Below are 15,813 nucleotides of genomic sequence, written 5' to 3' on the forward strand. Positions count from 1 at the left end.
TTCGCTCCTTCTCCTAGTTTTTGTTGTAGTATTTTGATGTTGCTTCGGTGTCCCGAGATTCGTTGGTCTAATGTGTTTCTTGTTAGCCCGATGTACACGTTGGGGCAGGGTTCTTCACACGGGATCTTATAAATAACATTTGATTTTTCACCAATACATTTGGGATCTTTCACCCTGCTGAACAAATCTCCCACGGTTATATTTCTCCGGCTGGTAATTTTGATGGTGGGATAATCGGTTGACAGGCATCGTATCAGTCGTTCAGTGAGCATCGGTACGTACGGAACTGATCGATACGTCACATCATGATCTGCATGTTGGTTGGAGCTTTCAGACGGCGGCTGTTGATGATCAGGAATATTGGCTATTGTTGGAGATTTTGGTTGAGCTGGGTGGATTTGGGTGTGATAACATTCTGGATGGTGCGGATGAAAGATACTATTGGGTGGATTCTCCTGCTGGTGCGTTTGTGATATTGTTGGAGGAATGCTGGTGCGTGGATTAGAAGGAGCTAGATGGTTGACGTTCGTGTGGATTGGAGTTTGAGTGGTTGCTGATGGATGTTGTTTGAGTTTTCGTTGCTGGACTATTTTATTCATATTGATCAATCTGTTGATCACCGTTTTGGGGAAGTCGTTTAGTCTGAGATGTTGGTAAATGAGTTCTGAAATATTCTGTTGTTCGTCGTTTCTTGATAGGATGGCGATTCTGTTTATGAAGTTGTTGGCAACGTTCAACTTGTGGTTGAGTTGATGACACGAGTGCCAATTAAGCATTCTACCGGACGCTATTGGTTTAATGTACCATTCAGTTTTTAGGTTCTGGGTGGGATCACGTACGACTACCATGTCTAGATACGGAAGGCGGCCATCAACTTCCTTCTCCATCGTAAATTGTAGACGGTTTTCTTGATCGTTAAAGATCTGTAGAACTAAGTCACAGCTGTTTTCCGGAATTGCGAGGAATAAGTCGTCAACATATTTACGGATAATTGGGATTGGAAAAGGAAGCTGGTTGATTGCTCTGGAAATTATCGTGTCGAGAACTAGTTCGGATAGAATCGGGCTTATCGGGCTGCCCATGGCTGTGCCATACTCCTGGATGTAGTATTTCCCTGCATATTGGAAGTAGGCCGCATCCATCAGAAACTCTACGATTTCGAGAAAGAGGTCGAGGTTGATTGATGTTTTTATTTCTGACCAATGTTGTATGATGTTGTGTGCAACCAATTTTCGAGGCACGTTGGTGAACAAGGATACTACGTCAAGCGATATGATTATGTATCCGTTCGGGAGGGTTGCGTTATTAATCTCTTCACAGAAATCGAAAGAGTTTTTACAGCTGTACGGACTTGATATGGATTTTTGCAGAATATCACTTATGTATTTGGCTAGATGGTATGTTGGGGCCGTCACGTTTGGAACTACTGGACGTAAAGGCAGCTCAACTTTGTGGGCCTTCGGTTGCCCATATATTCTGGGACATGTTGCATTGTACACTGTGAGTCGTTTACTGGTAAACTTGTCTATCAATTTCAAGTCGAGTAATCTTTTAATGAAATTGTTGTTCTTTCTTTGAAAACCTGTTGTGGGATCTTTATTTATCGGTCGATATGTTTGTGTATCATTCACTAAAATTGCCATCTTTCGGTGGTAGTCTTTGGTTTCCATAATAACGGTTCTGTTACCTTTGTCGGCGGAAAGAACACAAATTTCTGGGTGATTTCTCATAAACGATCTTGTAGCGATTTTGGCTTGTTGGCAGAATTGGTTAATCGGGTTCATAGAACGATTTTGTTGGTTAAATCCGTGTATGTAGTTTTCTATAACGTTGACTGCCTTGCACCTATTAGTATTTTGTACTTTTTCATCTTTGTTAGTGATAATTATTCCCTCTAAATCCGCGAGAATGTGATAGAAAGGAATATCATTTATTTGATTAGGTGGGAGTGCAAACTTTGGGCCTAGGCTGAGAAGTGTGGTCACTTCTTGAGGGATTTCAACCTCTGTTTTGTTGAGAATAGCTTTATCGTTAAAATTGAATTTTAGTTCGTGGTTTTTGCATTTTTCTATAGCAAGTTCGAGTTTATGGGCCGTTTTTTTGTTCTTGCGATTTAAGTTGGTTCGAAAAGCTGAATTTTGTGTCAACAAAAATGATTCTAACGTAGTTCCTTCATACATTGTTCATTTAATGTTCCTCATTTTCTTTTCGATTTGGGATATGGTGAAAAAAGTTTGTTTGATTTCCAAATTAAGGATGCTTTTTTTGAAGTTCTGGATGGTCCTATTGATTTTATTGACGAAGGGTCCGTTCTGCGCGAGGATTTCGTGAACGCATCTGTCAACCGATTATCCCACCATCAAAATTACCAGCCGGAGAAATATAACCGTGGGAGATTTGTTCAGCAGGGTGAAAGATCCCAAATGTATTGGTGAAAAATCAAATGTTATTTATAAGATCCCGTGTGAAGAACCCTGCCCCAACGTGTACATCGGGCTAACAAGAAACACATTAGACCAACGAATCTCGGGACACCGAAGCAACATCAAAATACTACAACAAAAAACTAGGAGAAGGAGCGAACAAAACAAAAACTAGGGAAAAAACATCTAACGAAGACATAGAAAACACAAAAAAATAGAGAAAAAGATAACACAGCTCTGATAGATCACATAATTGCAACAGGTCACACATTCAATAATAATAATAATAATAATAATAATAATAACAATAATAATAATAATAATAATAATAATAATAATAATAACAATAATAATAATAATAATATAATAATAATAATAATAATAATAATAATAATAATAATAACAATAACAATAATAATAATATAATAATAATAATAATAATAATAATAATAACAATAATAATAATAATAATAATAATAATAATAATAATAATAATAATAATAATAATAATAATAATAATAATAATAATAATAATAATAATAACAATAATAATAATAATAATAATAATAATAATAATAATAATAACAATAATAATAATAATAATAATAATAATAATAATAATAATAATAATAATAATAATAATAATAACAATAATAATAATAATAATAATAATAATAATAATAATAATAATAATAATAATAATAATAATAATAACAATAATAATAATAATAATAATAATAATAATAATAATAACAATAATAATAATAATAATAATAATAATAATAATAATAATAATAATAATAATAACAATAATAATAATAATAATAATAATAATAATAATAATAATAATAATAATAATAATAATAATAACAATAATAATAATAATAATAATAATAATAATAACAATAATAATAATAATAATAATAATAATAATAACAATAATAATAATAATAATAATAATAATAATAATAATAATAATAATAATAATAATAATAATAATAATAATAATAATAATAATAATAATAATAATAATAATAATAATAATAATAATAATAATAATAATAATAATAATAATAATAATAATAATAATAATAATAATAATAATAATAATAACAATAATAATAATAATAATAAAAATAATAATCATAATAATAATAATAATAATAATAATAATAATAATAATAATAATAATAATAATAATAATAATAACAATAATAATAATAATAATAATAATAATAATAATAACAATAATAATAATAATAATAATAATAATAATAACAATAATAATAATAATAATAATAATAATAATAACAATAATAATAATAATAATAATAATAATAATAACAATAATAATAATAATAATAATAATAATAACAATAATAATAATAATAATAATAATAATAATAATAATAATAATAATAATAAATAATAACAATAATAATAATAATAATAATAATAATAATAATAATAATAATAATAATAATAATAACAATAATAATAATAATAATAATAATAATAATAATAATAATAATAATAATAATAATAATAATAATAATAATAATAATAATAATAATAATAACAATAATAATAATAATAATAATAATAATAATAATAATAATAATAATAATAATAATAATAATAATAATAATAATAATAATAATAATAATAATAATAATAATAATAATAATAATAATAATAATAATAATATAATAATAATAATAATAATAATAATAATAATAATAATAATAATAATAATAATAATAATAATAATAATAATAATAATAATAATAATAATAATAATAATAATAATAATAATAATAATAATAATAATAATAATAATAATAATAATAATAATAATAATAATAATAATAATAATAATAATAATAATAATAATAATAATAATAATAATAATAATAATAATAATAATAATAATAATAATAATAATAATAATAATAATAATAATAATAATAATAATAATAATAATAATAATATAATAATAATAATAATAATAATAATAATAATAATAATAATAATAATAATAATAATAATAATAATAATAATAATAATAATAATTGTTTGAGTATAATCGCGTCATGCAATAGTGGTAGTATGATAGAGAAAAAACATCGCAAACGCAAAAGTCAGATCCATCCGAAAGTGATCTAAAAAGGCTTTCGGATGGATATAAGCTCTATTCAAGTGCTCGAACTGAAGCTTTTTACACTCAGCTAATACTTACACGAAAGGTACTTATGTGTATTGTGTAGATAGGAAATTTGTATTATATTCTATCTTTCTGATCATTCTCCCTCCACTTTATACACAACAAAGTTTGTACAACAGTCCAAACCAATCCGCCGTGCAATTAAGACCGCAACAATAAAACCCCCCAAATCGAACCGAAAAATAAAGTGGTGTTTTTAAGTTTACAAAACTAAAATTCGCGAGTTTCGAATCGTGTCCGAAAAAGTGTTCCGGTCCCAAAACATTTGGTCCTTCGAACCGGATCACCGTCCGGAAAGTGGTTCCGGAACAATAAAAATCGGACATTAAGTGAAGACCGCCGATCGCTCAGCAGCGAAAGTGTGAACCATTTTGCACTCACGAATTCGCCATCGCTGTGCTGGACTGAAGTGATTGTTGTTGAAGACATTAAAAGTGCATCGCTTAGGACGCTAACTACGCTTGGCTTGGATGCAATTAAGTGCATCGGACTCCAGTGTCAGCCATCGCGATAATTGAACAATAAGTGAAACTCGAATACCTGAAGCAAACGTTTAAAGTGAAGCAGCTACCTGAAGTGGGACAACGTAGCACAGAACAGCTGATCTAATAGCAGCGAAGCAGAGGACAGCTGATTTACAACCAGCAAACGAGCGACGCAACGTCTGAAGGAGCAGTTTTTTTTGGAAGAGCAGGAAGTATTGAAAAAGGCTTGGTGCATGAGGCCAAAATAGTGCAAATAAAAATAAAGAATTGAAATTGAATTGCTGTTTTAAGTTGCATGAAGTGTGTGCCCTGTCCGTTAACTATAATTGGTCTTGGATTTCTTATTGGCATTTTTACTTTGCTTTACATATTGGTTGTGCCCACTCGCTGCTGTCAATATCGGGTTGCTAGTCTCACAAATTCGCGTCGCGATCGGTTGGAACGTCGAGTTGATCAAAATTAAGTGCAAATACCCTAAGTCAGAAGCACATAAGGTGCATGTCAGAGCACATTAAGGTGCAAGTCAGAAGCACAGAAGGTGCAAGTCAGTTATTTTTGTCAGAATTATTCAGTACTGGACGGATTGGGTCCAAGGTGTTGGAATTCGTCGGAAAATCACAAGTCTATTTAAGATTATAAGATTGTGTCAGAATTTGAACCTGAATTGAAGTTTGATTTGAAACTTGTCAGAATTAAGTCTGAATTTTCAGAAATTAAGCTTGAGTCGGAAATCTTGTCAGAATTAAGTCTGAATCAGTTTGTGTCGGAATTCTTAAGTGAATATTTTTGGAAATCTTTTCTTAAACTAGTCAGAGTGGAGTCTGAGTCTCAAAATAAGCTTGCGTCAGAGTTCTTGTCTGAATATTGTCAGAAATATGGTCAGAAATTAAGTCAGAAGAAATCTTGTCAGAAATCGAGTCTGAATTCAAATCGTTTGAAACATTGTCAGATATTAAGCCTGTGTCAGAAACAACGTGTCAGTTTAAGAACTTGTCTGAAGGTACAAGTTTGAATTCGTAAGAAATTGGAAGCCTGAGTCAGTTATTAGTAATTCTGTATTGGACGAATCGGGTCCAAGGGTGTCTGATTTGTCAGAAATTGAAATTGGTTCGATATTTTGTCAGAAATTAAGAACAAACTCCTGAACTTCAACGATTAATTCGCCTACGTCAGCATTTGAGTCAGAAATTCGTCAGTGTGGACAAATTTGGTCCAAGTTTGTCAGATATTTTGGAAATTGGAAATTGGTTTCTCGTTTTCCCCAATTTGGGTTGAATCGCTGCTTTATCAGCTCTGAAGCTTCAGAGTTATTGTAATTTAAGTAGTAGTGAATAAAGTTTCCAGTCAGAATGGCGAAAAATGTTCAGTTGAAGTTGTTGCAGAAGAGAGAGAGGCAAATAGTGCTTCTCATGGACAGTGTGGACCGATTCGTGCAGAATTATAATCCAGAACGTGATGAGTGTCAAATTAGTTCTAGGCTTGAAGCCTTAGAACCAGTGTACGGTGAATTTCACGAAGTGCGTAGCCAGATAGAAATGATTGTGTATGAAAGCGAAGAAAAGAAGGCCAAGGAGCTCTATGGCGACGCGAAGGATGAAGCTGAAGCACAACGAGAGGAAGAGAACGACGAGCTGCTGTTAAGTTTTGAAGACCGTTTCTTCCGATTGAAGGGAGCCTTGACCAAACTTCAGTTAAGGCGTCTGCAATTGTCAAAGGCGAACGAGATTTCACACAATCATCAGCATGTGACCGTGGGGTCGAGAATTAAGCTTCCAGAGATTCGTCTGCCTAGCTTCAGTGGGAATCTTAGCGAATGGGTTTCATTCCGCGATAGTTTTCGAACCCTGATCCACAATAACGAACAACTCGCGCCCATGGAGAAATTCACGTACCTGAAGTCATCCCTTTCCGGCGAAGCTCTTAAGGAGATTCTCTCAATCGAGCTGTCCGATGCAAATTACTCTGTCGCTTGGGAGATTCTGACAGAACGATACGAGAACAAGAAGCTGATCGTTAAGACGTACCTAGACGCACTGTTTTGTTTAGAACCAATCAGAAAAGAAGGCTACGAAAGCATCAATAATCTCATAACCGAATTTGAGAAGAACCTGATGATGCTGCAGAAGGTCGGTGAAGATACAGATGGCTGGAGCACCATTCTAGCGCACTTGCTTTGCTCGCTACTTGACTCTGTCACTCTAAGGAATTGGGAAACACAACACAACAGCAAAGAAGTACCGAAATACGAGGACATGAGGAAGTTTCTGCGCAACTACTGTTCCGTTCTGCAGTCAGTTGCTCCATTCAAAGAACCCCACTACAACGTCGCAACCCATCATCAGCCGAGAATCCAATCAGCGAGCTTCACTACGTTTATGTCACCGAACCTATGTCCGTTTTGCCATGAAACGTGGCATTCGCCGTTTCACTGTCAAAGATTCCTTCGATTGAAGATATCAGAACGGGTTGAGGCCGCCAATCGAAGCCGAGTCTGTCGAAATTGCCTACAGCCTGGTCATTTTGCGACGAACTGCACTCGTAGCAGTTGTCGGTTATGTCAACAAAGGCATCATACTATGCTACATGCTACGCGATCCTCCGTTCCAAATCCGTCGAATCCGAGACTCAGTCAACTGTCAAATGCACAACCTACTAATCAAGAAAGCACCCATATTAATCCACAGCATGCCTATCAACAGCAAAGACAACAAACCATGCCAATAGTTACGGAAACACACACTCAAGTACAACATGCAACACACAATTCACCAAACACAACCACACAAATCAATTCACCTATGCCAAGCACAAGCCAAAGCTACGTAGCACTATCAGTTAAGCCTGCATCGAATACTCTGCTTCCTACCGCTCTTATCAAGATCAAAGACCGCTACGGTAACGCTCTGACGGCTAGAGCCCTGCTAGACTCTTGTTCGCAACACTGTTTAATGACAGAAGAGTTTTCGAGAAAGCTGAAGCTCGAAGAAACACCCACGTTTTTGTCAGTCAAGGGTATTGTGTCGTCTGAGTCAGTTTCAACGAAGACCTTACATGCTGAAGTCTCTTCACGTTCGCCAAAAATCTCGGGATACCAAGAAAGCATACAGTTCTTTGTGTTGCCTGAACTTACCCTACATTTACCTTCGACATCATTTGATCCTTCGTCCTTGTTACTCCCAGATTCCGCTTGTTTAGCAGATCCGTACTTCCACGAGTCAAAGCGAATCGACATTGTCATTGGTGCCGAGTATTACTTGGATTTGTTGAAGAATGAAAGAAGAAAAAACACGAAGAATGGTCCCACGCTTCACAACTCTGTTTTCGGTTGGATTGTGTCGGGTCGAATAGTCGATTCTCCGCAAAACGTGTCACACAATTTAGTTTATTCCTTAAGAAACTACAGAAGCAACTCAAATGGTTGTACGAGCTGGAAGCCTGTCACTTTAAGAGCTGAAAATGAATTGAAGAACCCACAGTCAGAAATGAAGCTGAACGTTTTGTCGTTGCCCTACCCAAGAATGCGTCAGTTTGCGTCAGATATGCTATGTCAGAATTGGTGAATTCAGTCTGAGAATTCATTGAGGAAAATGTTGTGTAGAATGAGTCCGAAATCTCTAATGCCTCAGTAAAGTCGAATAGTTACACGAATATAATGTTACTCAGGTTCCCAACACCCTAAGAATGCTCAACTCCCTTTTATTCAGCCTTTAAGTAAACAAACAAACTCGAAGTGAACTCCACTCTTACATCTTTTTAAGATTCACTGAAGGTTATTAAGTTTTGCATGAAAGCCTCAAGGCTGCATGGTTTAATTGAAGTCCGCAAGAGCTATGCTCATTTCAATTCATATTGTTTGAAGTTCTCCCAAAAAGCTTGAAGCATCTCATTGTCTGAAGAAGCATACCGTATTGAGAATCAGAAAGTGTTAATGTTCAAGTCGTTTGAGATTACCTCGTAGCATTCAAATTAACCCTATCGATTGAAGGAACCCTATCGTTTGAAGTTACCATATCGGTTGAAGTTATCGTCTGAAGTATGACATATTTTAAGTATCCCATCTGCTGAAAAATTTCGCCCTGTTAAAAGTCCTCCATTTGAAATATCCTGCCGTTTGAAGTATTTTGCCAGTTGCCACACCGTCGCTTTAAGAATCCCCCTGAAGAAAAATCTGTGATGAATCCCTGTCAGATGTACAAATCAACCTTCGCTCTGAGTACGAGTCATCTCAACTTCTCATCCCAAACCAAAAGGGTTTTCTTCAACGTTGCCATGCCAACAGTTCATCGAACCGCTTTGAAGGATGTCATCATAGGAACAAAAATCAGCATACATTCTTCGGGGAGCGGTAGCGGAAGCCCTGGGCTTCCGCATTCAGGGAAGTCCCATGTTTATTAAGTGTTGTCCAAAAAGTAAGCACTTTCCTTTACGCAGATTTCTCATCACGCACTCGGATTGTGCGGCCTACTCTGCATCACATTCCCAGCGCCTTCGGGAGAGGAAGGTTCAAAGTACCACCGACGATGGGTCCAGTTTGAGCTTCACCATGCATGCCATAGAAGTTCCCTAGGTATCAGAAGGAATCGACTATCCACAACAGATGTCCAAAACAAAACCCTCAGAGCAGCTGCATAACATCGGTCCTAGGCACGCAGTTCCGATTCGAGCAGTCAATCGAACTGACTGTTGGTTCACATCATCTGAGCAAGTAAAATCCATCGGTAGACGCAACGCAGCCAAACCTACGGTCGGAAAAATAGCATGTGTGACTACAGCAAAGTTTTGTCAAAGTTGATTGTTTTACTTACCTTATTTTGATCGCAAAATGCTCTGTACGCCTACTATCCAGCAACTATGCGCCATTCTCCCTCCCAATTAGCCGATTCGAAACCTCTAGTCGGGCGAATCTATTGGTTCAACGTCGATCTCGCACCTGGAGCACGTAAACAACAGCCATCGTCATCCAATGCTCGCTAGTCAACGCATCACATCACCTGAACATCATCATCGTCAATATCATCGGGAATTTCGACCAGCAATTCGGATCATGAAACTATCCACGGTGCACATTATCAGCAGCAACCCATCGCCATCCGTATCGGAATCAGCAACAGCTTCAGCAGTCGAGTTCGTTTTTATGTCCATCACCGCATCACACGTAGAGGCAGCTGAAAAAGCAATACAGAACATCACTCAACATGGTCACTAATATCGTCGACAAGAACTTCGCTGTGCGGTCAGCATTTTCACTGAATTCAGAGGATAATAGTTCATCTGGTCCTTACCTTGGCAGTTCGGGATCCACACCATCATCAGTGCCAACCAGCAGCATCGATTCCATCTGGAATGAAGGAAAACAGTCCGAGCAGCTCTAGTCCAGCAACATTACACCACACCTTACACTACACTATAATCAGTGACTATTTACACTGCACAGCGAGATAGGAACGAAGAATAATCAAAACAAACTGCAATGTATTGTATTGCAGCGAGTAGAAAAGTACCGTTAGAATGAAAAACAAGAGATTACAATAATGCGGCCCAATGTAAACAAGTACAGTTAGGAGTTTGTGTTGAAATGAGATTTCAAGGCGGGCGGCATGTTTGAGTATAATCGCGTCATGCAATAGTGGTAGTATGATAGAGAAAAAACATCGCAAACGCAAAAGTCAGATCCATCCGAAAGTGATCTAAAAAGGCTTTCGGATGGATATAAGCTCTATTCAAGTGCTCGAACTGAAGCTTTTTACACTCAGCTAATACTTACACGAAAGGTACTTATGTGTATTGTGTAGATAGGAAATTTGTATTATATTCTATCTTTCTGATCATTCTCCCTCCACTTTATACACAACAAAGTTTGTACAACAGTCCAAACCAATCCGCCGTGCAATTAAGACCGCAACAATAAAACCCCCCAAATCGAACCGAAAAATAAAGTGGTGTTTTTAAGTTTACAAAACTAAAATTCGCGAGTTTCGAATCGTGTCCGAAAAAGTGTTCCGGTCCCAAAACAATAATAATAATAATAATAATAATAATAATAATAATAATAATAATAATAATAATAATAATAATAATAATAATAATAATAATAATAATAATAATAATAATAATAATAATAATAATAATAATAATAATAATAATAATAATAATAATAATAATAATAATAATAATAATAATAATAATAATAATAATAATAATAATAATAATAATAATAATAATAATAATAATAATAATAATAATAATAATAATAATAATAATAATAATAATAATAATAATAATAATAATAATAATAATAATAATAATAATAATAATAATAATAATAATAATAATAATAATAATAATAATAATAATAATAATAATAATAATAATAATAATAATAATAATAATAATAATAATAATAATAATAATAATAATAATAATAATAATAATAATAACAATAACAATAATAATAATAATAATAATAATAATAATAATAATAATAACAATAATAATAATAATAATAATAATAATAATAATAATAATAATAATAATAATAATAATAATAATAATAATAATAATAATAATAATAATAATAATAATAATAACAATAATAATAATAATAATAATAATAATAATAATAATAATAACAATAATAATAATAATAATAATAATAATAATAATAATAATAATAATAATAATAATAATAATAACAATAATAATAATAATAATAATAATAATAATAATAATAATAATAATAATAATAATAATAATAACAATAATAATAATAATAATAATAATAATAATAATAATAACAATAATAATAATAATAATAATAATAATAATAATAATAATAATAATAATAATAATAACAATAATAATAATAATAATAATAATAATAATAATAATAATAATAATAATAATAATAATAATAACAATAATAATAATAATAATAATAATAATAATAACAATAATAATAATAATAATAATAATAATAATAACAATAATAATAATAATAATAATAATAATAATAATAATAATAATAATAATAATAATAATAATAATAATAATAATAATAATAATAATAATAATAATAATAATAATAATAATAATAATAATAATAATAATAATAATAATAATAATAATAATAATAATAATAATAATAATAATAACAATAATAATAATAATAATAAAAATAATAATCATAATAATAATAATAATAATAATAATAATAATAATAATAATAATAATAATAATAATAATAATAATAACAATAATAATAATAATAATAATAATAATAATAATAACAATAATAATAATAATAATAATAATAATAATAACAATAATAATAATAATAATAATAATAATAATAACAATAATAATAATAATAATAATAATAATAATAACAATAATAATAATAATAATAATAATAATAACAATAATAATAATAATAATAATAATAATAATAATAATAATAATAATAATAATAATAATAACAATAATAATAATAATAATAATAATAATAATAATAATAATAATAATAATAATAATAACAATAATAATAATAATAATAATAATAATAATAATAATAATAATAATAATAATAATAATAATAATAATAATAATAATAATAATAATAACAATAATAATAATAATAATAATAATAATAATAATAATAATAATAATAATAATAATAATAATAATAATAATAATAATAATAATAATAATAATAATAATAATAATAATAATAATAATAATAATAATAATAATAATAATAATAATAATAATAATAATAATAATAATAATAATAATAATAATAATAATAATAATAATAATAATAATAATAATAATAATAATAATAATAATAATAATAATAATAATAATAATAATAATAATAATAATAATAATAATAATAATAATAATAATAATAATAATAATAATAATAATAATAATAATAATAATAATAATAATAATAATAATAATAATAATAATAATAATAATAATAATAATAATAATAATAATAATAATAATAAAAATAATAATAATAATAATAATAATAATAATAATAATAATAATAATAATAATAATAATAATAATAATAATAATAATAATAATAATAATTGTTTGAGTATAATCGCGTCATGCAATAGTGGTAGTATGATAGAGAAAAAACATCGCAAACGCAAAAGTCAGATCCATCCGAAAGTGATCTAAAAAGGCTTTCGGATGGATATAAGCTCTATTCAAGTGCTCGAACTGAAGCTTTTTACACTCAGCTAATACTTACACGAAAGGTACTTATGTGTATTGTGTAGATAGGAAATTTGTATTATATTCTATCTTTCTGATCATTCTCCCTCCACTTTATACACAACAAAGTTTGTACAACAGTCCAAACCAATCCGCCGTGCAATTAAGACCGCAACAATAAAACCCCCCAAATCGAACCGAAAAATAAAGTGGTGTTTTTAAGTTTACAAAACTAAAATTCGCGAGTTTCGAATCGTGTCCGAAAAAGTGTTCCGGTCCCAAAACATTTGGTCCTTCGAACCGGATCACCGTCCGGAAAGTGGTTCCGGAACAATAAAAATCGGACATTAAGTGAAGACCGCCGATCGCTCAGCAGCGAAAGTGTGAACCATTTTGCACTCACGAATTCGCCATCGCTGTGCTGGACTGAAGTGATTGTTGTTGAAGACATTAAAAGTGCATCGCTTAGGACGCTAACTACGCTTGGCTTGGATGCAATTAAGTGCATCGGACTCCAGTGTCAGCCATCGCGATAATTGAACAATAAGTGAAACTCGAATACCTGAAGCAAACGTTTAAAGTGAAGCAGCTACCTGAAGTGGGACAACGTAGCACAGAACAGCTGATCTAATAGCAGCGAAGCAGAGGACAGCTGATTTACAACCAGCAAACGAGCGACGCAACGTCTGAAGGAGCAGTTTTTTTTGGAAGAGCAGGAAGTATTGAAAAAGGCTTGGTGCATGAGGCCAAAATAGTGCAAATAAAAATAAAGAATTGAAATTGAATTGCTGTTTTAAGTTGCATGAAGTGTGTGCCCTGTCCGTTAACTATAATTGGTCTTGGATTTCTTATTGGCATTTTTACTTTGCTTTACATATTGGTTGTGCCCACTCGCTGCTGTCAATATCGGGTTGCTAGTCTCACAAATTCGCGTCGCGATCGGTTGGAACGTCGAGTTGATCAAAATTAAGTGCAAATACCCTAAGTCAGAAGCACATAAGGTGCATGTCAGAGCACATTAAGGTGCAAGTCAGAAGCACAGAAGGTGCAAGTCAGTTATTTTTGTCAGAATTATTCAGTACTGGACGGATTGGGTCCAAGGTGTTGGAATTCGTCGGAAAATCACAAGTCTATTTAAGATTATAAGATTGTGTCAGAATTTGAACCTGAATTGAAGTTTGATTTGAAACTTGTCAGAATTAAGTCTGAATTTTCAGAAATTAAGCTTGAGTCGGAAATCTTGTCAGAATTAAGTCTGAATCAGTTTGTGTCGGAATTCTTAAGTGAATATTTTTGGAAATCTTTTCTTAAACTAGTCAGAGTGGAGTCTGAGTCTCAAAATAAGCTTGCGTCAGAGTTCTTGTCTGAATATTGTCAGAAATATGGTCAGAAATTAAGTCAGAAGAAATCTTGTCAGAAATCGAGTCTGAATTCAAATCGTTTGAAACATTGTCAGATATTAAGCCTGTGTCAGAAACAACGTGTCAGTTTAAGAACTTGTCTGAAGGTACAAGTTTGAATTCGTAAGAAATTGGAAGCCTGAGTCAGTTATTAGTAATTCTGTATTGGACGAATCGGGTCCAAGGGTGTCTGATTTGTCAGAAATTGAAATTGGTTCGATATTTTGTCAGAAATTAAGAACAAACTCCTGAACTTCAACGATTAATTCGCCTACGTCAGCATTTGAGTCAGAAATTCGTCAGTGTGGACAAATTTGGTCCAAGTTTGTCAGATATTTTGGAAATTGGAAATTGGTTTCTCGTTTTCCCCAATTTGGGTTGAATCGCTGCTTTATCAGCTCTGAAGCTTCAGAGTTATTGTAATTTAAGTAGTAGTGAATAAAGTTTCCAGTCAGAATGGCGAAAAATGTTCAGTTGAAGTTGTTGCAGAAGAGAGAGAGGCAAATAGTGCTTCTCATGGACAGTGTGGACCGATTCGTGCAGAATTATAATCCAGAACGTGATGAGTGTCAAATTAGTTCTAGGCTTGAAGCCTTAGAACCAGTGTACGGTGAATTTCACGAAGTGCGTAGCCAGATAGAAATGATTGTGTATGAAAGCGAAGAAAAGAAGGCCAAGGAGCTCTATGGCGACGCGAAGGATGAAGCTGAAGCACAACGAGAGGAAGAGAACGACGAGCTGCTGTTAAGTTTTGAAGACCGTTTCTTCCGATTGAAGGGAGCCTTGACCAAACTTCAGTTAAGGCGTCTGCAATTGTCAAAGGCGAACGAGATTTCACACAATCATCAGCATGTGACCGTGGGGTCGAGAATTAAGCTTCCAGAGATTCGTCTGCCTAGCTTCAGTGGGAATCTTAGCGAATGGGTTTCATTCCGCGATAGTTTTCGAACCCTGATCCACAATAACGAACAACTCGCGCCCATGGAGAAATTCACGTACCTGAAGTCATCCCTTTCCGGCGAAGCTCTTAAGGAGATTCTCTCAATCGAGCT

At 31.6% G+C, this 15,813-nt stretch overlaps 1 protein-coding gene across 1 annotated transcript; it reads left to right on the top strand.

The window, feature by feature from the left end:
• Window positions 1-6,481: 6,481 nt before the first annotated feature.
• On the top strand, window positions 6,482-8,692 carry LOC129742357 (uncharacterized). Its single transcript, XM_055734249.1, has one exon. It carries the CDS (start codon window positions 6,482-6,484, stop codon window positions 8,690-8,692), a length of 2,211 nt encoding a protein of 736 aa, XP_055590224.1.
• Window positions 8,693-15,813: the final 7,121 nt, after the last annotated feature.

Source organism: Uranotaenia lowii, chromosome 2 (genome assembly GCF_029784155.1).
Source record: "Uranotaenia lowii strain MFRU-FL chromosome 2, ASM2978415v1, whole genome shotgun sequence".
In the NCBI taxonomy this organism is placed as follows: domain Eukaryota; kingdom Metazoa; phylum Arthropoda; class Insecta; order Diptera; family Culicidae; genus Uranotaenia; species Uranotaenia lowii.